This window comes from Idiotropiscis lumnitzeri, chromosome 20, assembly GCF_059441095.1.
Source record: "Idiotropiscis lumnitzeri isolate Australia: NSW breed Sydney's pygmy pipehorse chromosome 20, RoL_Ilum_1.0, whole genome shotgun sequence".
Lineage (NCBI taxonomy): Eukaryota > Metazoa > Chordata > Actinopteri > Syngnathiformes > Syngnathidae > Idiotropiscis > Idiotropiscis lumnitzeri.
In genome coordinates, this window is record NC_142410.1 from 10,527,905 (window position 1) to 10,553,277 (window position 25,373).

At 43.2% G+C, this 25,373-nt stretch overlaps 1 protein-coding gene and 1 long non-coding RNA gene across 2 annotated transcripts; one reads left to right on the forward strand and one right to left on the reverse strand.

Moving 5' to 3' along the window:
* The first annotated feature begins 1,003 nt into the window (after positions 1-1,003).
* Positions 1,004-17,555, forward strand: ngfrb (nerve growth factor receptor b). The gene is made up of 6 exons (XM_088283985.1): positions 1,004-1,258; positions 4,052-4,193; positions 7,538-7,900; positions 14,298-14,529; positions 14,965-15,125; positions 15,321-17,555. The coding sequence occupies exons 1-6, from the start codon at positions 1,160-1,162 to the stop codon at positions 15,653-15,655; spliced, it is 1,332 nt and encodes a 443-aa protein (XP_088140111.1). The 5' UTR covers positions 1,004-1,159; the 3' UTR covers positions 15,656-17,555.
* On the reverse strand, positions 3,991-24,399 carry LOC148317655 (uncharacterized). Its single transcript, XR_015840018.1, has 3 exons — positions 24,330-24,399; positions 23,562-23,664; positions 3,991-4,186 (listed from the first exon to the last, which is right to left on the reverse strand). It is a non-coding gene; the product is annotated as an uncharacterized LOC148317655 (long non-coding RNA).
* Positions 24,400-25,373: the final 974 nt, after the last annotated feature.

Sequence of the window (25,373 nt, forward strand, 5' to 3'; positions counted from 1 at the left end):
TTCCAACATTGCATAAGTTTAAGGACTTTCATAAGAAGAGTGAGGATAATTGAGCTTCATTATCTTGCCGTGTACCGACTAGTTCCGAGTCCTGCATGCCATGTGGCTGCTGGGAAGACTGCAAACACACAGCTCCTCCAGCATTACAAGGAAAACATTTTCTGCTCGCATCATCTTTAACGGGATAGCGTGTTTAGTCATGATCTGAACCCAAGGAGTGTTTTTAGTTTTATATCAAGCCAATATTTTGCCTCAGGTGTCACATTATTCAAGAGAAGGCTGTGTCCTCCCATGCAGAAAGGCAACAGTGTTTTGTCCGAGGACCAACCTGGAAGGGGATTGAAGTCACAGATTAATGAGCGATTGAATAATAAAACATAGAAAAGGAAGAAAGAAGTCAGTGCATGGGAAGACAAACAAGTCTCGAAAACCTCATGAAGTTGAAGAATATTCAATGGATTACGATGTAAAATGTCAAATTAAATCAATTAAAATAAAATGAATAGAATGATGGTCAGCGTAATGCACCTGCTGGTTATGAAGAATTATGCCAAATGCAATGGCAATTTCCATTGGCAAAGGGGTTCTAACTAACATTCAGAAAGTCAGGTCCCGTCATAAGGTAAAAACCAGTATATATGTTTACATGTATTGTGTGTGTTTGCGTGTGTGTGTGTGAGTGTGTGTCTGTCACACATTAGGGGGTGGTAGTTGATCCCATTACTAAATATAAACAAATTATGAAGTGGGTGGGGTGAAGCTGGTCTCCATTTTAAAATGAAAACTAGTAACTGTGTGTGCATACATGTGTGTGTGTGTAGGGGGGGGGATCAGAGGGACCAAGTGATATTCAGAAAATTGGTTCCCCTTATAACCTAGTTATCAAAACCAGCATTGTGTGTATGTGTTTTGTGTGTGTATGTGCGTGTGTGTTCATGAAGTGGGCGTGGTCAAGGGAGAGGAAGCCTTGGAGCGGCGAGCGGGTGTCACAAGAGCAGCGAGCGCACAAGAGACAAACATCCAATGGGCCCAACTCTCCCTGTGCTTTCCCCGCCGAGTGGAAGCCGCACACTGACAGCGTTTGTGGACGGCTTGTTCTTCTTTTAGGGATTGACACAAGCATGGTCGCCCAGTTGACTCCACTTGGAAATCTGTGAGCATGACATCCTCTCGCTCCTACGGTGGAACCGCTCCGCTTGGGAAGATGGGAAGGATTTATGCGATGAATATGATTTTAATTGCAATACTTCTGAGACAGGTGAGCAGTTTAAGAGTTGTTGTGATTCCAATGCAGATTGTGTTGTTGTTTTTGTGTGTTGAAGATGATAAAAGTCCTTCAAGGGCACAGAAGTTGCACCTACCCATGTTAACTAGTTAGAATGATGCACTTATTAGTAACTTTTAAAAATATCATTTGACTTATTTATCCACATGATGGATGGATAGAGTGCAAAATGAATACACTCACAGGGAGCATGTAGCAGATGTTAGGTGATATATGTCATAAAGAAAAAACATTTTTAATTTGCGGCAAAAGCATCATGGAAAGTCCACCGAAAGTCAGACCTTCCCTAATTTATCGAAATGTTCCACTGAGGCCTTGCGAGGATATAAATATTTCCCCGCTGTGTCACATGTGACAGGTTGTCAGGGCTGCAGGGTGCAGCGGGTTTGTCAAGGTTTTTACACGCCAACAGTGACCATGCATCATGTTCTCACTCAGGCATGCAATATTGATAACCGCTCGCATCACTCTCCTTCCCTATACGTCCAATGCATGTCTGGATTGAAACCAGCTCCGCCTTGCAAGGAAGGCCGGCGTGGCGGACCTCTAATGGTTTAACAAGCGCTGACAGCCCGGGTCCAGAGGTTAAGTGCCTCCAACTGAAAATTGACTGCTGCATTAGCGAGACTGGTCCGAGCGAGGTCACGAGTGCAGATGCACCGGCACGGTGGCGAGAAACTGATTCAAGAAACGCTTCTGCACGGCGGTGTTGCACGCACACCCGCAGCTAGAAGCGGCAGCTCCGGTGTTGGGAGCACCTGAAGATCGAACGCGGGTCAAAAGGGGATGAAATTAATAAAAGCGCTGCAGGACTTGGCATCGTTTTAAGGGTGTCACTGAAATATCCAGGAACAGGTTTGTTCACATGTGAGGCTCTTTGACGTTTGCGTGAAGTAAGATTGGAAGGCGCTGACAGTCTTCATCTTCGTGATGTCTCTCTCTCTCTCTCACACACTCACACAAACGTAAACACCCACTTGAACAAACAAAGTTTTGAAGAGACGTCCTAAATTCACGTGCATGTGCGCATATACTCCTGCACACACACTCACGTTATACACAAATACTGGTTTTCCCCTTATAATGGGGACCAGCAATCGAACAGTCACTTAAGGGACCATCCCACATACAAATCTGCTCACGCACAAAAACACAAACACATACACATGCACTACCTGCCAGCTGACTCAACAGGAGCCCGAGGGGGGCACTTGATGTTCTGTCGACAACATTCCGCACACACCTTAAGTCTGACAATTTATGACCCCTCACTTACATAAGACATGAATCCTTGCGTACACGCACACACACACACACACACACACACACATATACAAACTCAGTGAGGTTTTGATGGGGGGGTGCATCAAAGACTGTCAGCTGGGGGAGGCTGCACAAGGACACAACATTAGGAACACTTACACGACCCAATGGGATTCTTGCCTTTTACAAAATCACACGAGGGATTGTGGTGTGCCTAATGTTGTCGCCCTTGTAAATAAATCAGCGTCACAGGCAAACAGGCGAGAAAATAAAAATATAAAAATAATGACTCGCCCTTTGGCCTCATGAGCCAGATGTCTTTTGCATCTTTTATCAAGGTTGGCCCCGGAGAACAGGTCGTGCAGTGAGTCAAGTGGGAGGGTGCCAAAACACACACGCACGCACGTATCCTTGCACGAGAGCACCTATGTGACACACAAACATCTCGCTCTGTCAAAAACACTTGACGACGGAGGAATGCTTTCATGCGCAGGAGGCACGAGCCGGCTCCACTTTCTTTTGTGTGCTGCAATTTGTTCAGAAATGTTTGTTCCTTGTTGGCAATAAATTTACAACACGGTACGACTTTGTCACTTAGCTTGGCGGCCACATCGTAGATTGACAATTTACAGCGAAGTACGCTGAAGCATAACACTTGATGTTTTAGCGAAAGCACCTGCACATGTAAGAGATGTGTGCAGTTGCTTGCACAAACTTGCAAAAATGATCAAACGATGTGAAGTCCAATAAAAAAAAAAAATTAAAAAAACGACTTTTGTTATTGTCTGGGGAACTTAAAAAAAAAAAACAGCAATGTTCCCACGTTGTTGCTTTTTTCAAATTTGACTTGCCAGACATTTTGCTCTGGAACCTTCTCAAATGATTTGATATTAATTGTGTCTTTTGGCTGTAAGAGAGCCAACTTAAGAGTAATTCTTCCTCGGTTGACTCCAGGGATGTAAAGCTAGTTGGTGTTTACGTAAATGACGTTGCTATGGAAGGAGCAGAAAAAAAAACACGATGTCACGGAAATCTGCACTTTGAAGCTCGTGTGGGAAAGAAAATGAAAGAGTAATCATATCAGAGCGTTTAAATGGCGCAAATCTACGGTAGGGAGGCGTCAGTGGTTTGTTTCATCGCTGCGCCAAAGCACTTATTGTAACCTTGCCTTATGTAAGTTTGCTAGCTGAATGCTAACACATTATGTAAAATACCATAGACCGGCTAACGTCACTAGCATTGATGGTGTTGTCGTTAGAACCTTTCGAGCAGTGCATAATTGATCACAAATAATACAGCAACACACATACAGAAAATGTAACAATACACATCGTCATATATTCTTTATCCTCTGTGAAAAACAACTAAAATAATTGTGATTAAGCGGTTATTACTCGTATGGTTTTATAAATTATCATAGCTCGATTGCGTCTTGCCTGTTGCCTCATGTGCTCTTTTCCAGCTTGCGTCCCACATGTTGATGATGTCTGTGATGATTGACAGGCGGGGGTCTGGGCCAAGGAGGAGGAGTGCTTGTCGGGCCAGAACACCACCGACGGAAAATGCTGCAAGCAGTGTCCGCCCGGCGAGGGTGTCGTCAAGCCGTGCGGAGCCACGCAGCCAGTTTGCGCGCCCTGCCTGGACAGTGAGCAACACACACGTCATTGACGGCATGCACGCATGCGAAATAGATCGTCAGCATCGAGGTTTTTGTAGTCAGAAAAAGTAACGATAAAATGCAACCTAATACCGAAAAAACAACATTTACGCTAGCGAGATGAAAAAATGACGGTAATTGTAGTTTTAGAAAAATAACATTAATTGTTGCAAAATTGTTTTCGTCAGCACACACGTGCAACCATTTAAAGCAAGTGTGGGCAAACTACGGCCCGGGGGCCAAATGTGGCCCGTCAAATGTTTTAATCCGGCCCGCCAATCGAAAAGTTCGTCCACCCCTGATTTAAAGTGTCTGAATAATCTCAATTAAGATCTGATGTTGTGGTCGGCTTTTCCTGACTTTTTTTTTTTATTTTTTATTGTCACGTCCGAAAGCTACCACGGTACGAAATGCCGGGAAAAGAACAGCTGATTTTTATTGGGCCACATCCCTCGTTATGAGAGCGTGCGCACACTTGTGCAAACAACATCTGGGTTGTTCTATTTTTTTCTGTGAAATTATGCAAATTTGAGTTGAATAGCAATGCAAATTTTTTTGGCGAGCCTGTCTGATGCTTCCTGTTGTTTGTTAGCATGAGGATTAGCATCAAGAATGCAAGAATTAAGAATTCATCGTATTAATTCCCATTTTGGATAGCACATTAAATCAGGATGTTTTTCCAAACACCCCAAATTATTTTCCGCCGTGATTCCGAATGATCACAGAGTTGCAGCAGACGCCGGAAAATTCGGCCTCACTTGGCAGCGTGTTAGGAGATCAGCTGGTAATCAGAGCTGACTGTCCGTTACCATGTAGGGAGTGAACCTCGACTGGCCAGAGACTTTATGAGCACCGGGAGAACATATTAAGAAAGGGAGATGAGTCCAAATGTTGTCGAAAAATACACAATGGGGGATTTTCAGTGCCGCAGACAATGTGAGACGGGAAGAATGAAAGCGGTCAAGATGGCGGATGGAATCCAGAACAACATTCGGGGTGCGTCTGTTTCAACAATTGGATTGAAGGTTATTTATATGCGAGTCTGCCTTATTGCACGAGGTCAAGAGGACACGTTCAGACCGCAGAGGCCAGGATTGGTTCACAGCCAGGGCCTGCGCTGTTCCCAGGGAACGACAAACCGATGCGGGTCGAGTTGCAGATAAGGAGACCCGTCAGTCCAAAATGATGCAGGTCGTGAGAGAAGTCATCGGGAACGCACAGGATCATTTATTGCATTTTTTTTTTTTTTTTTTTAAGTTGACATCCTTCAAGGAATGGAAGTTTTTTTTTTTTTTTTTATTAATACCTTGATTTATAGTTTCCTTGTTGATTTAAAGGCCCCTTCCAATAACAAGCCACACTTTCAGGCTCGCACAAATTCCTGAAGCCTTTCGAAAAGAAGTGGACCGACCTGCCGAAGTTGCTAACAAGGGCGACCTCTCTCGTCTTAAGTAGACGGTGAGAAAAAAATCACAAAGGCACAACAAGAGACGACAAGACTATACAGGGTTGAAGTCTGCTCCATTCGGGATTGTAATTATGATTATTTTTTTCCAACATTTGAGAAAAAAAAATATTCTTTTGGATTCTTATAAAATGCGCCATTGGTTCCATTTTTAATAAATTTCCAAGATTATTCGGCTCTAAAATCCTTTGCAAGAAATTATACGCAAGCTAATTACAAGTAAGTCAAATTTAGAGACACTTTCTTGTAACTTGATGACATGCTTGATTTCAAGTTTGACCTTATCGCAATGAGGCCAAGTTGAACATTTTTGGCGGAAGCATATTTGAAAAGATGCCTAACGGGATCCATGGTACTTTGCCGACAAAACAGTACAATTCCCGCCGGAGGCAGATTTTTTTTTTTTTTTTTTGTCACAAGCTGCTGATGAACCAGATGGCCAAAATGATGAAAATTTCCTTCCGGGACTGATGTCCGTGCTATTTGGCTGAAAATGATTCTCATTTCCGTGAAATCGACTCTGGTGGCTGCTTGTTGTTGCTCAACGGCGTCATTGGTGCTTAAAACTCACAGTTCTGCAGAGAGGAGAAAAAAGTGCCATGAACACAAATTGGCTTTGCATCAAGTCCTAAAAAAAAAAGTCAAGTGAGGTTGACAACGAAGAAAGTGCTTTTCAATGCAACGTTAAAAACAAAAGTAAATCAGCTAGCCATAAATGACAAGGGGAGGCAACACTGATAAACGGAACAGCTCGAGATGCGGAATTGACAATCATGACTTAAAAACACAGGCGACAGTGTAAACAAACAAAACAGGAAACCACAAAACATAAATGGAGCGGGACTTGCTATTAGAGATGACAGAACGCCGCGGCACAAGTTACGAATCACGTCAGCATTTCACAAAACTGTTAATTCCTACTGTCTGTGAAGGCAGCAAATGGCAAAGGAACAGCGCGACACGCATACGTGCACACAGGTTGTCGAATAAGGACGACTCATGCAGAGCAAAAGCTGGGGACACGTTGAGCCTGGAAAAGACCATCTGTAGCCTTGCTTCGACCCCCCCCCCACCCCCCACCCTTACCCAGCATACTCCAGGCTAGCGTTATGAATGTATTGACTTGCATTATTGATGAACGGCATTATGATAATGGCTCTGAGAGCACTCGGGGAGAAGGCAGAGGCAGCGGCACGTCTGAGTGTGTCTGGTAAGCAGGGCAACCCCCCCCCCCGGCCGAAACACACGCACACGCCCACACGCACACGCACACGCACGCGCACACACCCTTCCCCCTCCAATTCGGCCGCCCCATAAAAGCAAAGGGACAGCCAGTTTGCACCCGAAAATGAGAGGAGGCCACATTTGATAGCATCAGACAAGAACACTCGGGTTCATCTCGAGTGACGCTCCATCTGTCTGCGCGGCCAAATCTCTCCACTTCATCGGAGCGACCACAGCAGTAGGTGGTCCGGTGACACCAAACACGAAAACCCTTTCCCCTTAGTAATTAACATATTTTTCTCTCTCTCTCTGAATTTTGTCTAATTCCTCCATGACATTCCATCACCTCAAATGTCAAGCGTGTCACCTGTTAAAGATTTTCCGCCAGGCTCTGTGCTTGCGAAGACCGCCCATCCCCGCAATTTATCTCCGTGTCACACTCACGCACAATGCGCTTACAAATGGGTCTGTTGCATAATTTAGCGCGTTTCCCAGTTCTCTATCCATCTGCAATACAATTCCATAAAACATTCAATACTGATCGGCTCCTCTGCAGAAAACGTGACGCGTTTCGAGTCAAATGTCGAAAAGGATTTTGTTTTTGTCAGAATAGCAAGCGTCATTGGCTTTCGTTTGCTTCCAGGCGAAACCTTCTCAGAAAACTTCAGCCATACCGAGCGATGTCAGCCCTGCACCAAATGCACGGGCCTCTTCCGCATGGAGACGCCGTGCACGGACGCCAACGACGCCACCTGCGTGTGCAACTACGGCTTCTACCTCAACGACCTGTCGCAGAGGTGCGAGCCGTGCACCAAGTGCCCCGTGGGTCAGGGCATGCTGCTCAGCTGCGAGTCGGACCACGACACCGTGTGCGAGGAGTGCGGCGGGGACACGTACTCGGACCAGGAGAGCTCTCGGGAGCCGTGCATCCCCTGCACCACCTGCGACGAGGGCGAGGAGCTGCAACTGCAGGCCTGCACTGCCGTCACCGATACCGTTTGTCAAGGTAAGGCGCTTGCACTAAATCTCCAAAGCAGCTGTTTTCTCACAAAACTTAATCAGAGGTGGACACGTCATTAGCGTGATCGCCAAAGTCTTGCTGACTACCATTGACGGCTAAATACGTCAAAGATCCTTTTTTAAAATTTTTTTTTTTTTACTCGGCTGGTCGTGAATGAGTTAAATTGCATTCACATCCCATCATGAGAGCCAGCGCAATCGGCTGAACGGCCCGAGGTCACGAATCCAAACAATGTCCGAGCATATTTGCGGTCGACGGCCGTACGTCCAGTAGGAAACACTTGTCATCGACATTGACACACATCATCTCGATGTGACACTATCGTCATTGTTGATCCGTTGATCCAAATGTCATCCTGGAGCTCATCCCGCTGTCTTTGGCCATGCGTCCCCCCCCCCCCCCCCGAATCACACAATGAGTCTTTCTCGTGGAAGTTGAGGGATTACAGGAAGGTCACGTCTATGAACCGTTCACTGAGTTTCCTTTTATAACACTGTACCCTGTGGCTATCACACTTCGCATCTCAAATTCCCCACGGCCGCCGTCAGCGGCCGCCGCGACGACCCGTTGCCTCGCAGATTAAATCAATGCTTTTGTCCCGTGACAATGAAAGGAGTGTGCTGATCAGCCATGCGGCAGTCGTCGGCTGCTGTTATCGCAGTCCGGGCAGAAGCCGTTTCGGGCAGAAGGGAATCATTTGTGCCTCGCGAGACCTTTTGAGTTTGGCCTGTGGACATCATTTGTGTGACATAATGAACGACTCACTCTCATCCCGGCACATCCACTATAAAAGGCGTATCTAGAAATTGTTTCTTCACAAAGACAGTAACGCCATACATACAGTAAGACGCTAGCGTCAGTCCAATAGAGTCAAGGCAAGTTTAGAGAGAGAGGGGAGAAGCGGCAGTAAAACAGGCCAAAAACCAGATCCCACTGGTTTTAGTCACTTGTATTCATGAATACATTTACCGTATTTTCCGGACTATAAGATGCACTTGTATATAACTCTTTTTTGGGAAAAAAAAACCCAAAAACATTATACAAGCCACACCAGACTATACGGCGCAGTTTTCTATTTTGAAAAAAATGTTTTCTGCATGTACAGAACAGTGCCTTTTAACACGGCAACAACTTTGTTAATTAAAACAGAACAGATCCAAGACAAAAAAAAAATATGAAAAAAAAAAAGATTTATTTTGCGTATTTTCATAACTATAGAGCGCCCCTAGTGGTGAAAGAAAAATCCACAGAAAAACCGCACCGTTGTATTAGCCGCACGGTTCAAAATCTAGGAAAAAAATGGCGGTTTATAGTCTGGAAAATCCGGTAAATCTTAACTCTGGGAAGCCGTGATCCGGGTTTTAGTTTTTTTTTTTTACATGGAGGATTCCCCCTATAAAAGTGTCTCGTCAGTTTTATTGGACTTGCGAAGCGCTGCTGTATTATTAGAGCGCAGTTTAGGAGTGCGGTACTTGTAGCGTGTCACCACATTGTCACACGTGAGTAAGATTGTGATCAGGCGTGCAATGCAAAAGTTTCAACACCACACACAGGCACTTGGAATATTTTCAATTTGGAATTTTGGACATTGGACGATCCCCATTGAGTGGAGAAAGCAGACACTAAAAGGCTATTTGAGGTCAATGGAGGACGCTGAAACATCTTCCACTGAGGATGTTTTTCTTAAATGCAACTTGATTGCATTGAGCGAGAAGGATGTCGGGTTGGGAAGATCAGAATCTTCGGAGCCAGAACAACACTACATCCTTTAGATAACCAACACGCCGCATCACGTGATGAATGTGAACTCCCAGCCACGAGAGCCGGAGGGCCTGCGCGCCGCGTATGGACGGCATCATCATTCGTCGCTCTAACCTAATCACAAACTCCTTATTCCTCCCGTAATCTTTTTAGCGGAGCACTCGCGTTATCGCTGCCTCCGAATTTGTAGCGCAGCCAGACGTCCGTATGCATTAGCAGAGTCAGACGACACCGGCCCGAAGGCTGGGACTCAGTCAGTCGGGAGGGTGAAGAAAGGAGCGAGTAGGCCACCGCCTGCGTAACGGCAAGTCGGAACTTGAGATTCTGCAGGCACGGCTGCGTTGAAGGTGGCGGCACCACAACATCTTTTTGACTAACCTGTCGTTTGCAATCGCGACCACGCTGTTTGTAATTATCGGTGCCGTGTTTTTGATGTCAGATTGAAGGCATAGTGGGATCGAGATAGTGTGGCATGGAAAGAATTACCGGATTTTCCAAACTATAAGGCGCACCTGTATATAAGCTGAAGCAATCCTTTTTGAAAAAATAAAATAAAATAAAAAATAAATATATAAAAGCCGCACCAGACATCTACTATGCTGAAAAATATTAGTTGTTTACGGCATGTACAGAACGATTTTGCATTTAAAGGCACATAAAACGATTTCTAAAACAGTGCATTTTAACACGGCAACAACTCTGCTAATTAAAAAAAATAAATAAATTAAAAAAAAAGAGATTTATTTAGTGTATTTTCTGAACTATAGAGCGCCCCTAGTGGTGAAAAAAAAATGCACAGAAAAGTCACACCGTTGTATTAGCTGCATGGTTAATAATTTAGGAAAAAAGTAGCGGCTTATCATCCAGAAAATGCAGTAAATGTTTTGTTCTTTTTTTTTTGCCACTTTTTTCAGTTTTAATTCAATGGATAACGTCAATCCTGCTTTTTACGCCGACAGGTTGGTTTTATGATGTACATCTTTGGGCAGGTTTAGTGATGAATATTGTGATATTTAAGTTTGCTTGTTTGGGTAAAAAATAAAATAAAATTTGTTTACTGCAGCCTCAAAACAACGTGACACTGACGTTATTCATTAGCCCGTTTTTGACGTTTTGCATTCTTCGTCAGCATTAACATGAAAAGACTAAGCTGTGGCTTTTTTAACAAGATAACTACAATTGAAGAAACTACAGATAAAACAATATTCACAGCCATATATTCTTTATCCTCTGAGAAAAATGATTTCGCCAAGTCTACTTATATATATCGAACTGGTGAGGGGGAGGAAGAGAAGGAAGGAGCCATTCCTGAGTTTGGTTGACCTTAACAATCGACAGGCTCATGGAAAAGGTGGCAGGGGCTGTCCTTTCCGTCCACGAGGATTTGACTGACGTAAAAAGAGTGAAATGCCAAAAGTAAAATGCCACAGACATTCCGGATTTAGTGTGTCCACAACATTAGCACATCAATAACCGGGAGGAATCCCCAGTCGGCCCCGGGTCATCAGACTGCCGAGCTTTGTACGGCACAGTCGTTTTATTGTTTGACTCGACAGACTTGCGCCACCTCTGACTCCGCTCCTCTAGTGCCATTTGTTGCCCGCTATGCACACTATGAGCATTGTCGCTTGAATCATCTCCTTGTGGACAAACTACATTTTTGGAAGGTGATGCGGGACGTGGGCGGGGGGGCCACCACGACACTTGCACTCTGGCTCGTGCCTTCGTTCAGCCGAAGGGCAAAAGTTCCACGTCGAGAATTTTGCCGTTGTTACAGACGCTTTGCAAAATGGGATGAATTTGGAAAATGTATACATTTTTTAGAAATAAATACAAAGTTAAATTTTTTTCCCCAATCATGACAATGTGGAAAAAAGGATTACTCTAAATTTATTATTTAAAAAAAACTTTAAAATGGAAGTTCTGTGAATAATTTGAAATATTTACATCACTTAATCAGCCTCATACTAAAGTTTTTTTATTTTTTTTATTTAATTCAGCTAGGAAAAAAGTCAAGCGCCCCATTCGCAGGCATTTCAGAGTCAGAGACTCCACACGCTTTGCTTTCTTGCCACATTGATATAAGAAAAACAGTTCAGTATTATTGTAAAATAAACTGATAGACATTTTTGGATTAATTACAAGAGCCCTCCCAATCTCAGAATGACGAGGCAGACGTGCTAACCAACTGTGCTACGTAAAAAAAAAATATATACTTATAATGCAATTGATTATATGATGATTCATTCAAAAAAAAAATAAAAAAAATAAAGAGGTTACAAAAAAAGTGAGGCCAATGCAGAGAGAGAAAGACAGCAGACGCCGAAAAACACGCTCCGCTCGATAAAAACGATGGAGTTACTCCTCTGCGCTCTCCAGTTTCTCTGGTTGACCTCCACGAGTGCTGATTGGATTTTGTCGCAGAGCCCACGCACACACAAAGAAAACTGAGAGCGTGTGTATGTGTGCGTTTGGGGGGGGGGGGTGTGTACAAATCATACAAGGAAGGAACTGCGGCCTCAAGGTGAAAACTAAAGCAACAGGATTATTCCTTATCGTATCATTTTTCGTTTCATCGGCGGAGCCGGGGCAGGTTGCGACAACGCTGTGGTCACGTGTTTCCATTTTTACAAGAAAACTAAGCGTTAAGCTTGTATTTGTTGACTGAGAAGCAACTTCTGCTTCAAAGAGGGAGAGGAATGATTCAGGTGTGGCTGGCGCACACACACCCCCATACACTTATAAACACAAGCACACACATACATACACAGTTACTGGTTTTCAAGTTATACGGGGACCAAATGTCACCTGCGAGGCACACCAAGATCTGACACACACAAATTTATACTCATACACTCACTTGCTGACACACTCTGTCAGTCAATCAATCACTCAGTTAGACACTCCCACACTTACACAACCACTCACACGCAGACAAACACACCTTAATGGATAATATCATGGCGGGGTAGGAGGCCCAAGTGGTATTCTGGTAATTTCAAATTCCTACTACTAAATACAGATGTAAGTGTTTTTTTTGGTTTTTTTTACACAAGTATCTGTTCCAGCTGGTTATTTTTACAGTTGCGCTTCTTTCATCTTTTATGATGTCGATCACAAGTTCTATTCTGGTCTAGTAAGAAGTCAGCTTTAAAATTAAATAAAAGTCCTGATTTTAGGGCTCTTTTTTTTAACTGTCCTTCTTTGACATGTGAAGATCAGACGGTTGCAAAGATGAGAGGTGATAACGGAACTAACCGAATAAAAGGATATAACCAGGTGGACTGGACACAAACTGTATTGAGTTACCGTCTTTGAAAGGCTGGTTTGGAAAGCAGAGAGCCGCCAAACGAGCGCCGGCGATTGTTCCGTAAGAAAACGTCTGTTTCAAGAGGCAGTAAAATGCGATGAAAAGGTAGGGGGGGGGAGTGGGCTATCGCACGGGACAAAGAGGATCTTTGTCAGGGATTGGTGTCCACTTTCAAGGGGGCAAAAGAGACAGAGACGGTGAAACGGGAGGGAAATCAATACACTGCAGTGAATCACAAGACTTTTATTGCGTTTTCAGCCACGACGTCACTTCCAGGGGGGGATAGCTCCGGACATATATACATGTAGAGGTGCCTGTCAAGTCGGCGTCCACAGTGTTTTCAACATCAACGTTCACATCTGCGCGCCGGTCGATATTCCTCGTATTGGACGATTTATAGTGATTAATGTAACATCCTTATTATATTAGCAATCATGGAGGCCAAATGGGAAAAGTCAAATCATCTTTACCCATTGAAATTAATGTAAAAGCCGTTAATCTGTTCCAGCCTCCCACAAAAAAAAAAAAACAGATGGAAGCCACCTTTTTGCAAGTCATAGCAAAAAAAAAACTGTATATCCTTTAATGCAGTGTCCGGTGTCATAGTTTGTTTTTTGTCACGTTCTGCCACCCTGAAGTACCCTGGCGCCGATTGTTTACATACATTTGGAAAAAGCGTATTAATTCACACACAAAGCAAATATACATTTATCGCCAAAGTGGCAAACCCTTTCAAGTGATCTTAGAGAAATCAATGGCTCGAAAGAGCGAATAATTGATTGGATATTGCATTTCACTTTGAAAATTCCGGGCCCTGGCTAAAAGCTGGCCACACAGCATCCATCTAAATAACATTTGAAATGTTTTCGCCTCGTCACGGCACTCAGCCGCTCTCTCTCGAGGTACCCATTCCCAGTTCCCCGGCATGACTTCCTGTTTTCGGTGCTGTTGAGTAACAGTAAAGTCGGTGACGAGGTGCCGAGGTTCCCACAAAAACTCGATAATGGACGGCTAAAGTGGAGCTGGCTGCACTGGATGTGGCGAGTCGCTTTTTAATGGCCCTCCGGGGAGGAGGAGGGATGACCACGCCATGAGGGATGAAATATAAACTCAGTTCTTACAATATCGACACCTGCAATTAATGGGATCTGATACCAGAAATCTGGAGACCCCTCAGAATCAAACCGTACCCCTTGAAAATTAACCGTCCTTGAATCGTATCATACCCCTTGTTTGAGGTAAAATTGTCTTTTGATGGAGATAAATAATCACGGTCGTTAACAAATCCTTCTTTCCTCTTCGTCCTCACAGCGCAGTATCCCTCCGTGTCGCCAACGCCCTTCACCGAGCCCACCTACGACGACTTCCCCATAGACGATCCCCCGTCGGACGGCCCGACGGACGGCAGCGCAACTACCTCCACCACTGACGGCGACTCCCACGAGCGCATCTACCAGAGCCTGAACGACAAGCTCATCCCCGTCTACTGCTCGGTCCTGGCGGCCGTCGTGGTCGGCCTCGTGGCTTTTATCATCTTCAAGAAGTGAGCACAGAGAGCAGACTGTTATTTATTATCTACAAAAAAAAATAGCTCGAAGCCATCTATGCCGGTGACATCGTGGGCTAGACCAGGAACGGTTTAAATTTGTGCAGGGGCAGGCTAGACTGGGTTTAGGTATCTTCGCAGAGACCAAGTTAAGTGCAGCTGTGGGCATTTTGCGCCGTTGTGGGCGTGAACGCAGCTGACTAGATTCGCTGCCAATTGAAGCGGCTTCTCTCCCTTGTTTTCAAATTGCCACGCGAGAAGAAACTTGGCTAAATTACAATTTCTGACATTACATATTTAATGAGTCATCTGTTCTCCTCGGGGGCAGCCCCTTCTGCTCCGTGTTCTATATTGATGCACAATATGTTCACGTCATTGGAGGGCACGTGTCACGCCGCGCTTTGACTTCGTCCCCTTCACCTCACCGTGTAGGTGGAACAGCTGCAAGCAGAACAAGCAGCAGGCCAACAACTGCACGTCCAACCAGAACCAGACGCCGTCGCCCGAGGGCGAGAAACTGCACAGTGACAGCGGCATCTCGGTGGACAGCCAGAGTCTGCAGGAGCAGCTGGGCCAGACCCAAACGCACACAGGTGACCAACAACTCTTAATTTGTTTGAAAAAAGTATTCCTCCAGAACATATGCAATTGAGGGAGAGGTGCATCAGGGATCCATCTTAGGTCCAATTCATTTTGCAGTAAACATGCCGCATGTTTTTCTCTCATGCCATTAACATATAGACGACAGAATCTTTTTTCCAAGACGACATGTACTTTTGCAATTCCAGCGGTCACAATGGACGAGGACCCGTGCCTGCTGCTGCCGCTGCACACCAGAGACAAGGTCGAGCAGCTGCTGTTCAACGGCAGCGAAGGCGACTGCAACATGGAGGACGACTGGTGCAACCTGGCGGGCCTGCTGGGCTACGAGGAGGAACGGATCGCCGCCTTCCGCCAGGACCAGCACCCGGTACGCGCGCTCCTGTCAGACTGGGCCAGCAAGGACTGCGCCAGCGTGGACGCGCTGTGCACGGCGCTGCGCAAGATCAACCGCGAAGACATCGCCCAGAGTTTGGCACTCGGACCCGCCGCCCCCAAACCCACCGCCACCTCGGTGGTGTAGCAGACGAACCCGTTGTGTATCGTTGTCTGGACATGGAAGGAACTTAGCTTAACTGCAATCATTCCAACGTGGATAGAAGCCCGTTTTCCCTTCTGCAACCTTTACCCTTGGCTCTCGAATAGCCGCAGTTGTACCAAAGACACGTTAAAGACTCCAGGCTGTAGCTGACAAGCAACATTATTTACATTTTCACCTCTTGCATTGAAAAAATGTCGGCCTGCCGGATCAAGCGTCTGGATCCTCGCAAGCGTGACACGCTGAGGGGAGGATGTTTGGATTCTTTCTAAATGGACCTTTTAGCGGAAGAATAGTCCACAAAGGCCAGGACATGGATCATAGACGTTGAACTCTGAGTCATCACGTGTAACGTAGACCAGTCCCCACATCCAATCACAACATGTAACCATGCATGGATTTAGTATCGAAAACATACGATGTACATTTCAAGACTTCCGGACATTTATATGAGAGGGCATATCCGAGCTCCGCAAATAGTGGCTATCCCCGTCAAAGTATTGACATCAAGTACAACCTAAAAAAAAAATAAAAAATATTTTGCTTGCCTATCATAACCAACAATAAATGACAGTGAAGGTCTTTGAAGTTTTAATTCTTAAAAAGGTACATTCAATATTACTGAAAGCCACTGTAAAATTATTTACAATTTGAAAAAAAAAACAACTTAAATAAGGATTCAATTCATATGCAATGCACGTATAAATTAAACCCGTGCAAACTCAACTTAGGCAGTAATTCTTTCACGTACCACTAGGGGGAGCCTGTGCACCTCTAATACATCCACAATTACACATCTGTCTCAAATAAACATCTTCCTTTTCTCATCAGGGTAAAGAAAGACAAAAAAAACTGGAAATTGTATTCGTTCATATCCATTATTTGTACGCGCAGTCTGAACTACTTTGTTAACCAAAGCAGCAGCACCTATGTATGAAAGTGTAGCATTACATCACGCAGTATTAACGACGTTAAAGAGATGTTAAAATTTATCACACATTCATCAAATTTCTACAAATTAAGGCCTCCTTCCTCATAAACACTCTCAATCTCAGCCTTTGAATAAAATGTCTTTGACCCACTATGCAGAAAAGTTAAAAAACAAAATAAAAAAAATGTGATGAACTTAAATTTCCCCTCGCTCTCGACTCCGCGTCCTTTCTCAGGGTACCGCCAACCTCCGACCGACGCAACAATCGTGGCGGTAGGCTGTAGGGAGGGGAAGGGGGGGCGTTCTATTTGAAGGAGCAAGTGCTTTTGTGACTCAAATGAAGGTATTCCCGCACGTTTTCATATCGTTGGCTTGTTTGTAGCACTTCAACGTGTGATTGTTTCACATCACAAGTGCCTGGCAACTCTTTCAGGGCTTCTTGATGTCGTACAATTTTGTTTTGGGGTTGTTTTGTTCCTGTATATAAATCTATTATGTTTATTTTTTTTTCATTTTTATTTTTTGGAAGAAAAGACCAACATACAAATTGAAATCTTGCAAAACGAGAACGCGTGCATGTTGTGTGAGTAAAAAGCCTCCCATGTGTTACTAAAACATCCAAGCGTGTCCAACGTTTGGAGACTGTGAGCGGACACTTTTCTCTGGACAGTATTTTTGTTTCAAACGAATGGTTGGACTTGTACAGCAGTGAAGACGATTGCGTCCGGATTTTTGCACTCGAGCGTAGTTTGGTTGTGATTATGCAAAAATGAGAGAAGCTCTTGATGTACAGTCGCTGAAATGTTCATCTGTCTGACCATTACTGAACGTTCCGCATATACTAACAAAATGTATTGTACTTAATGTGAATTTCTCAGCTTCTTCTACGCTAATAAAAGGCCATGAATCCGTTTCAATTATTCCTGAACAGCTACCTAACGCGAGAAAATGTAATCAAAGGCTATTAAAAATAAAAGCTGAAAAATTCTTGAGTATTTTTTATTGTTGATATGATTATATATAGAGTACAAATTAATAAAGAGTTTTTGTCACTTTTTTTTTTTAAAACAAAAGTATAAAGCATTTATACGTCACTTCAATGGACAATGTGCTGCTCCTTCCGGTGTACCTGCCTTGGCCATGTGGGGGCAGTGTAATACAGAAATAGAGATACGAGAGATATTAGATGAAGTAATACGAGTCATTCTTTGCAGAGGATAAAGAATATAAGCCTGTGAGTGTGTGAGATCAAATATTCATTGCTTAAAGATGAGAACACTGCTAGCTACAACGCCATTGGTTAGCCCGCCTATGGCATTTTGCATGGTTTGTTGCTATTAATTTAGCATTAAACAAAAGTGACTTTCACAATGCGAAGCAATGTTTTTTTTTAATATTTTAATGGTTCTATTATAGTATATATTAAGATAATTGATAAATAAGTAAATATAGTACACAACGTAAATAAAGAGAAAGGGTAAAAATAAATGACAATTGTCATTTATTTACTGTAAATTACAAATATTTTCATGACAAACTATTGTCACTAACAATTTTTTTTATTTTTCATTTTATTAAACGGATGGTTAATTAGTCAAAAGATAAAATTACAAGTGACCAGGACAAAATAAGAGATTTATCCATCAAAATGATATTTTTTAAGAACAACCTCGGATGAACTATTTTCGGGTAGACCAGCCAAGACACCTCTGGTGTTTTTACTTACTGTGCAAATTGACACACAACCATGACGAGATTTGGCCCTAAAGTCACAAAACATCCCAGTGGCATGTAATCCAAGCCAAACAAGCCCCCGAGGGTTCTAAAGTGGCCAAAAGTAGTTCACGCTTCACGCATGTGGCCCGGCTCCGAGACAACAAACAGTCCGTCAAGTCAATCAAGTCCATGCGGTGACGCGAGAAGCTAATGAGGCATGAAATCACACACGCCGGCAAAAGTTGGCCCCGCGGCTTCTATATTATTCTAAGTCGTCGCGGGGTTAAGTCAGATTTAAGTATCGGGATCGGAGACCGGTTCGGAAGTCAACCCGGGTCCAAATAGGAAACACATTCCCGCTCCAAGTGCGCTGAACCTCCAGCGGGTCGTTTGCGAGGAATGTTGGACGTGTAGAACGGAAACCATGTGTGTGCGCACAACAGAAGGCCGACAAGAGATCACGCCAAGACTTTTCTCACTTGATAAGGCCAATTTCTCGCAAATATTAATCACAAATCTAGACCTCAGTCAGTAAACACTTTGTCTTTGCCGGCATATCACAATACTGAAAATACAAATAGAATATTGCACAGGTGTGCCTTACGCTGTCCTCAGTCAAAAATGGGCACTTTTACAGTGGTGGCATCACTTAAAAAAATGACCACCATTAATGACCAACGTTGCAATACAATCGCATAGTAGGTCTAAGTGTTCATAAAAATAATGTTATTGAAAGTGTAATATTAGGCATAGTTTGAATATTAACACTGCATTGATTTTTTTTAAATCATACTAAAAAGTGAAATACAACTGAACTGCATTTCAGGTGCAAATCTTTCCACTGCCACTAGGAGAATCCTGAGCACCACTTGTGGTATTAATAACATGTAAATCACAGCGTTATTTGAGTTCATATATTTGAACAAGGGAAACCAACTTGAATACGTTCTCACACTATTAGTCGACGACTGGAAAAGTGATCCAATATCATTTTGAGCTTTGTCATGTTGATTTACGCCGCGCTATTTATTCTTCCAATCACCTCTGGGATGAAACGGGAAAGAAGACTCCCCCAGGAAGGTGGAAAAGCACGCGGTCGTGGAAGTCGGCGCTGAAAGATGTTCCCAGAGGTTGCGCTCGAAATAACACGCGGCGCGATCCGCCAGGGGGGAAGCTCCGCTTTGTTTGCTTTGGTCAGAAAATTAGGCACGCCGACGCAGGCTGATAATGTCGTCAGGTATTTTCGCGATCAGGCATTCACAGAACGAGCCCATCGTGGATGGCTCCGTTTGACTTTTTAAGACCCCGTTGAGTGTTGTGCCGTGTTTACAGCGAGGTGGTCATAGGGGACCACCTCCCGATCCACTAGCTCACACTTTGACAAACTGTGCATCCATAAAAATGTGCGGTTTGCCCGCTCGGCTTTCTGACTCTCCTCCTCCTTCGCCTCAGTTTGCTCGGAAATAAAAATAAAACCAAAACTAAAAATAAAACTAAAACTAAAACAAAAAACTAAAATACAAATAAAAATAAAAATAAAAATAAAAAAGTAAGGGAGGGAAGCTCCGACCAGCAGCTGCCAATTAAGTGAAGAGCGATGAAATTGAATCTGCACTGCGAGCAAATGGACGGACGAGTGGATGGGCGAGGAGGGAGAGTCCACTCTGGGAAATTCGATTAGGCCGTGTAACGCGACCATTGTTCACCTGCTCCCATAATCGCTCCATCAAAGCAGCCTTTTCCTTTTCAAACATTCACTGTCTATTATTCATGTTCTTCATCTGATTGCTTTTGCTCAAGAAGGTACATCGAAGATTTTTTTTTTTTAATAGAGTGCTCGATACACTTGTTTGAGGCGATACTACCAAAACACGAAATAAAAAAAAAATGTCAGGACTCAGGCATCACTAAAGTCTTGCTTTCCTTTCCTTCCTTTCACATTCAAACTCCGCCACATTCACCGCATCAAGGCCCACAGCATCTGCGCGCAATCCGCTTTTTACCAAAGCAAAAATAACACTCTCATTTTCATGAAGCGGTAAACGGCTCGCTTTTGTTTACGAGGCCAATTCAAAGTTACGCTGCGGTTTGCTGCATGCAACTCTTTAGCTGCGTCCTCTCATTCAAGGCCCAGACGAGCTTCCCTTTGTGAATTCGGCGTTTCACTTAGTTTCCGTTTTTAAATGCTGGTTTTAATTTTGTTTTGCAAACCATTTTTTTTTTTCACATTTTGTTTTTTTTTGTTTTTGCTAAAATCAACTTGATTAGCGCAAAACGTTGACACTTAAAAAAAATTAAATAAATCACGTAAATTGTGATGCCACAAGCTTGGTCGTGCAAACGTTACACATTTTTTTTTTTTTAATTTTGGTCGTGTGTTGAATTTTGCCAGAAAACGGGAATTGATTCCATCTTTGCAACCTCTCCGGATGCACGGCACAACCCAATTAAAACATTCCATGTTTGGAATGTTCCGCGGAGCGGCCTACGGATCATTTTGTCGGTGGCGGTTTTGCAGGGCATGAGGAAAAGATCCGTTTAGTCGAGGCAGGCTGTTTGTCGTAAGTGAAGAATGCCTTTCCAAACTTAAATGATCTTTATGTGAAGCCACATCAAGTCGCCGTAGTTTGTGTTGAGGCCTGCTCTCCAGACGCCAAAAGAACATTTTGAGTGCCACATGGAACAATTCAGCCATCAGCTTCCTCCAATAAAGTCTTAGCGACAACCAGAGCGGAACGCGGTCAGGACGCGACATTTTTATTTTTTTTTTTTAATAAGGCCGCAGGGTCGAGGCCGGAACGGTACAGAGATCGCGTCCGGAGGGCGGGAGACTGACCGGCAAAAAAGGGTCAAGTGCCCAGCTGCGGCGGCAACCGTCTCAAGGCCTACCTAAGGTCTTTCCGAAGACCGGAAAAATTTGAACAAAGTTCATTTGCTCTAGTAGGCTTTTCCTTTTATTTATTTATTTTTTTTTACATTTCCTCGCACCTTGAATTATAATTATATATTTTTTTCATCCTTCCCACTCACAAACAAATATAGTCAAAAATATCAGCTAAAAGAATGCAAACATGGCAAGGTTTAGGTATTTTCCAGCATGTGTTCACATTTTTTTTTTTTGTGCCCACCCGAGGCGCAATGCGCTACAACTTGTCTGTTGTTGGCGTATGCAAATACGTGAATCACAAGTGAAGAATGACTTAAGTATTTCTCAGGCGGCCGAAGACACTCCCCAAAACACGAGCTAAATTAGGTTAGCACATGCGCACTATGTTCGCATGGAAAGACTTCATTTGGGGTTTTTGTCGTGACACACACACAAAACTGAAATAATGCATCCCAAATAACAACTTTGATTTTGGGCGTTTCATTAAAAATCATCTTAAATTTCATAACATATTTTCACGCCAAGCTTTAATAAGTATAATTATGTTTCGGATGGTCTCTTGTGCAACACAGCGACGGCGTGTCAGCAAAAGCATTCTACTCCAGTTTTACTTTGATTATTTTGTGGTTCCATCTTAAGTGCGTGTTGTATAATGAATCATTTTTTAGATCCTGGGTGATTTATGGCTTTGAGCGTGATGGGAATAAATTGGACAAGGTTGCCAGCCAATGGCGGGGCACATATGGGCAAGTTCAAATAGATTTGATGTATAATTCAATGAAGTTGAATCAAACTTGTAAAGCAGGCTACCACTGTACAGTCTTGAGAGTCAGAAAAGGGCCACATGCTAAAAATCCAAATCCCAAAAAGCATGAAGTCCTCTCAAGCTCATTGTTTGCTTCCTAGTCTGCGGCAGATTTGTGTAACGACAGCGCCAAGTGTCATGTTCGGCCGCGGTATCAACTGTCACAGATTGGAGTCGGATCAAAGCGGGCCGGTCAAAACATCGGGATCCACTCCCTGCCCCCTCCGGGAGTTGTCGTGGGAGTGGCTGATTATCTTCATGTGGGTATCGAGGTTATTAGAGTTAACCAAAAACAAACCAGATAACTTAAGTGTTTAAAACCAAATGGAATCATAAACAACATAAAACCAAGACAATTGTACAATGTGTATTTAAAACAAGCACATAGCTTTGCCTTAAAGGCCACTAGCTTTGTGCGTAATCAGAATCGGGGAATACCGTTTAACGAAAAATATCGTCGCTTTAAGCAACAGCATAAAAAATACTTGCATGCATATATTCATTATCCTCTGTGAAGAATGACTAATATTACTTGAAGCTTATTAATGAGCCGAGACGGGCTCCACGTGCAGTTCTCTCAGTATAGTACTAGTACCACCAGTGGTATGTGTGCTCCCTCTAGTGGTATAGAAAAGAAACTGTGTACAGTGGCTGAAATAAATCCAGAACATTCGTAAAGTACCGTACAGTTCAGTTGTATTTAACTTTTAAGGTCAATACACTTACATTTAGGGGTGCGGGGGGGATATATTCAAGTTGTGTCTATGCCAATCTGGTGCATCATGAAGACACCCCCCCCCATCCGCCGTCCTTCCAAAAACACCAAGAGTAAATTAAGTTAGGAGCGATCGGCTGCCCAATTTATCTCATATGTTCAGTGATACAGATCTAATTTCAGCCTCTTAGTACCACAAACAGGAAGGAGAAGCTCGTCGATAAACAGCCCATGGCGTTCTAGTGGTGGGGGGGCGGGGCAGGAAAGACAATATGATGACACAGTGGAAAGAGAGAGTGGGGGGGGGGGGTAAGAGGATTGCTGTCCATGGCAAACTATCAACGTCTAATTCCCGCCATAAACCTAATTAGGATTTTGGAAATTTGCTTAAAGGCATTGTATGTAAATGGTGAATACCTCGCTGTATTGACTAAAAATAGCATCAGTGAAAGCATGAACATATTTTGAATCAAATCACTCTTTTCAAGTCCCACTTTTTTTTAGCTCTGTTATAGTTCAATTTAGTTCAACTCAGTTATCATGCGTGGTGTCCCTCAGGGTACAATTCTAAATACATTTTTTATTTTACCTTATTCAAGGATTTTCCTTCAAACTTGTTTTGTGGTCGTAAAACAAATATTGATGAATATTGATTCTGAGCAATGTTTGTGGGGAAAATACGTGCCGAAATTCGAGTTGAGAAGCAAAATTGGAGGTCAAACCTCAGACGGGGGGTGAACCCGGGAGCATAGCACACTGGGGATTTGATGATGAGGGACTCAAATTGAACCCACTAAGCCCTGAACATCTTGTTAATGTCAACAAGCTGTCACTCACCTTTTTTCGTTTTGACACCTCCTTTTCTTCTTCTCCTGCTTTGAACCCATAACATGTCAACATCATCTTCCTCCGTCGGCTCCATCGGCAGTCCAATCACAAACTTATTGGGGGGGAAGAACGTTAAAATTTAGCTCACCGCATGTGGATTCACTTAAATTAATGTTTGAGAGAAAGATGCTAGGTTAAAAAATAACAATGTGTTCCTGGATGAAAAGACATAAAAAAGACAAGAGTTATATAAATAAAAGGGTCTAGATTCTACCAATAAAAAAAATTCCTTAGGTGCCTTTTTTTTTTTACACTATGCTAGCACTAGCCATGGCGGCTAACAACACAACTCGTGATTTTTTTTCTGATCTATATTGAGGTTCCTACATATTATTTATCAAGTACATTTTTTTTTCAAATGATTGTCGTTTATTGTGAATGAATCTTAGCACCACAAGTTTTTTTTAGACCGTGAAATTGATAGCTTGATGTAGCGTTGACGTTAGCGATCAGGCCAGGAATTGTTTTGCTTTACATCCCTGTGAGAAAAGCTGATGATGGAGGTTTGATTCCCAGCTGGTCCCTTTACGTTGCCCCCAAGGCAGATCGTCTGGGTGCAACTACGAAAACGAAACGAACGAAAGCTTGGAAAGGCCTCATAATTTAACCGTGGGATCAACCTTGCAATAGTTCATTGTTCAACTGTTATGCAACAATAACATGATTGGCATATTAGTTTTGCAATTGCATAATTGACGTACATAATGTTGGACTTACTGGTTGCTCATTGAAAGACTCCTCTTGCTCTGTCCACCTGACAGTGATGAATTTCCTCCACAATGGCAAGGTGGCCACAATGGAAATTGGGGATAAAAAGAGAGAAACTCGAGCCACTTTTCATCGCCGACAGTTTGTTCCATGAAGACAGCGCTGAGTTAACTGTTTGGACTTGTTTACTACGCAATATATGTCAAGGGTGCAGTTTTTTGTCTCACGTAAACTTTTTTTTTTTGTATCATACAAACATTTATTCCACTTTTATCTTTTCAAACAATGACAAAATTGTTTTTTTTATTTACCATTGGTGGTAGTATCAGTAGCACCTGTGTCACTAGTGGGGCACTGGCTCCCTCCAGTGGTATCCAAAACATTTTAGAAATACTAGCAACAAGTGCATTGGATTTGACTTGGTCGTGTAATCAAGTGTATCTAATGTTGTGGCCGGTGCTGCCCCCTGCCGGTCAACCGGAAGCACTGCAACGTTATACGCGTTGCAACGTAACGGGCACCTGTCACTCAAAGTACTTTCATTGACTATTCAGACGATTATTTTTAAAATAATTGATAATCTGTCAAATGTCGTAGCAGTTACGTGAAATGTTAGTGTACACACTGTAATTAACAAAAATGTAACAAAAGTTGAATGTGACATCCTAAGCAAATAAAATTAATTGATCATATTTTATTTTTATTTAAAATTGAGATTTTTTTTTCTATTTCAATTATACGTAAGGTGGCATGGGCCCTCCTTGGCCTTAGATTTTGTCTTTGTAGCCCTCAGTGAAGTTAGGATTGATTTGCCTTGCTGTACAATCTTTGGTCACAAGATGGAGCAAATTGACCTCATATAAGTGATGGCTCCATGTGTCACTCTCGGCGTGGTGTTCTTTTGATGGTTCTAAATATAAATGTAAGTTGGCGTCAGCAATTCATATCCACTGTCGAAAGTTTTGGAGAAGTCCACCATGTACTTTTTTTTGTTAGTAATTGTTTGACTTTGCAAAAAGTATTTGTCGTTCCATGTGAAATATGGGCAGTCAA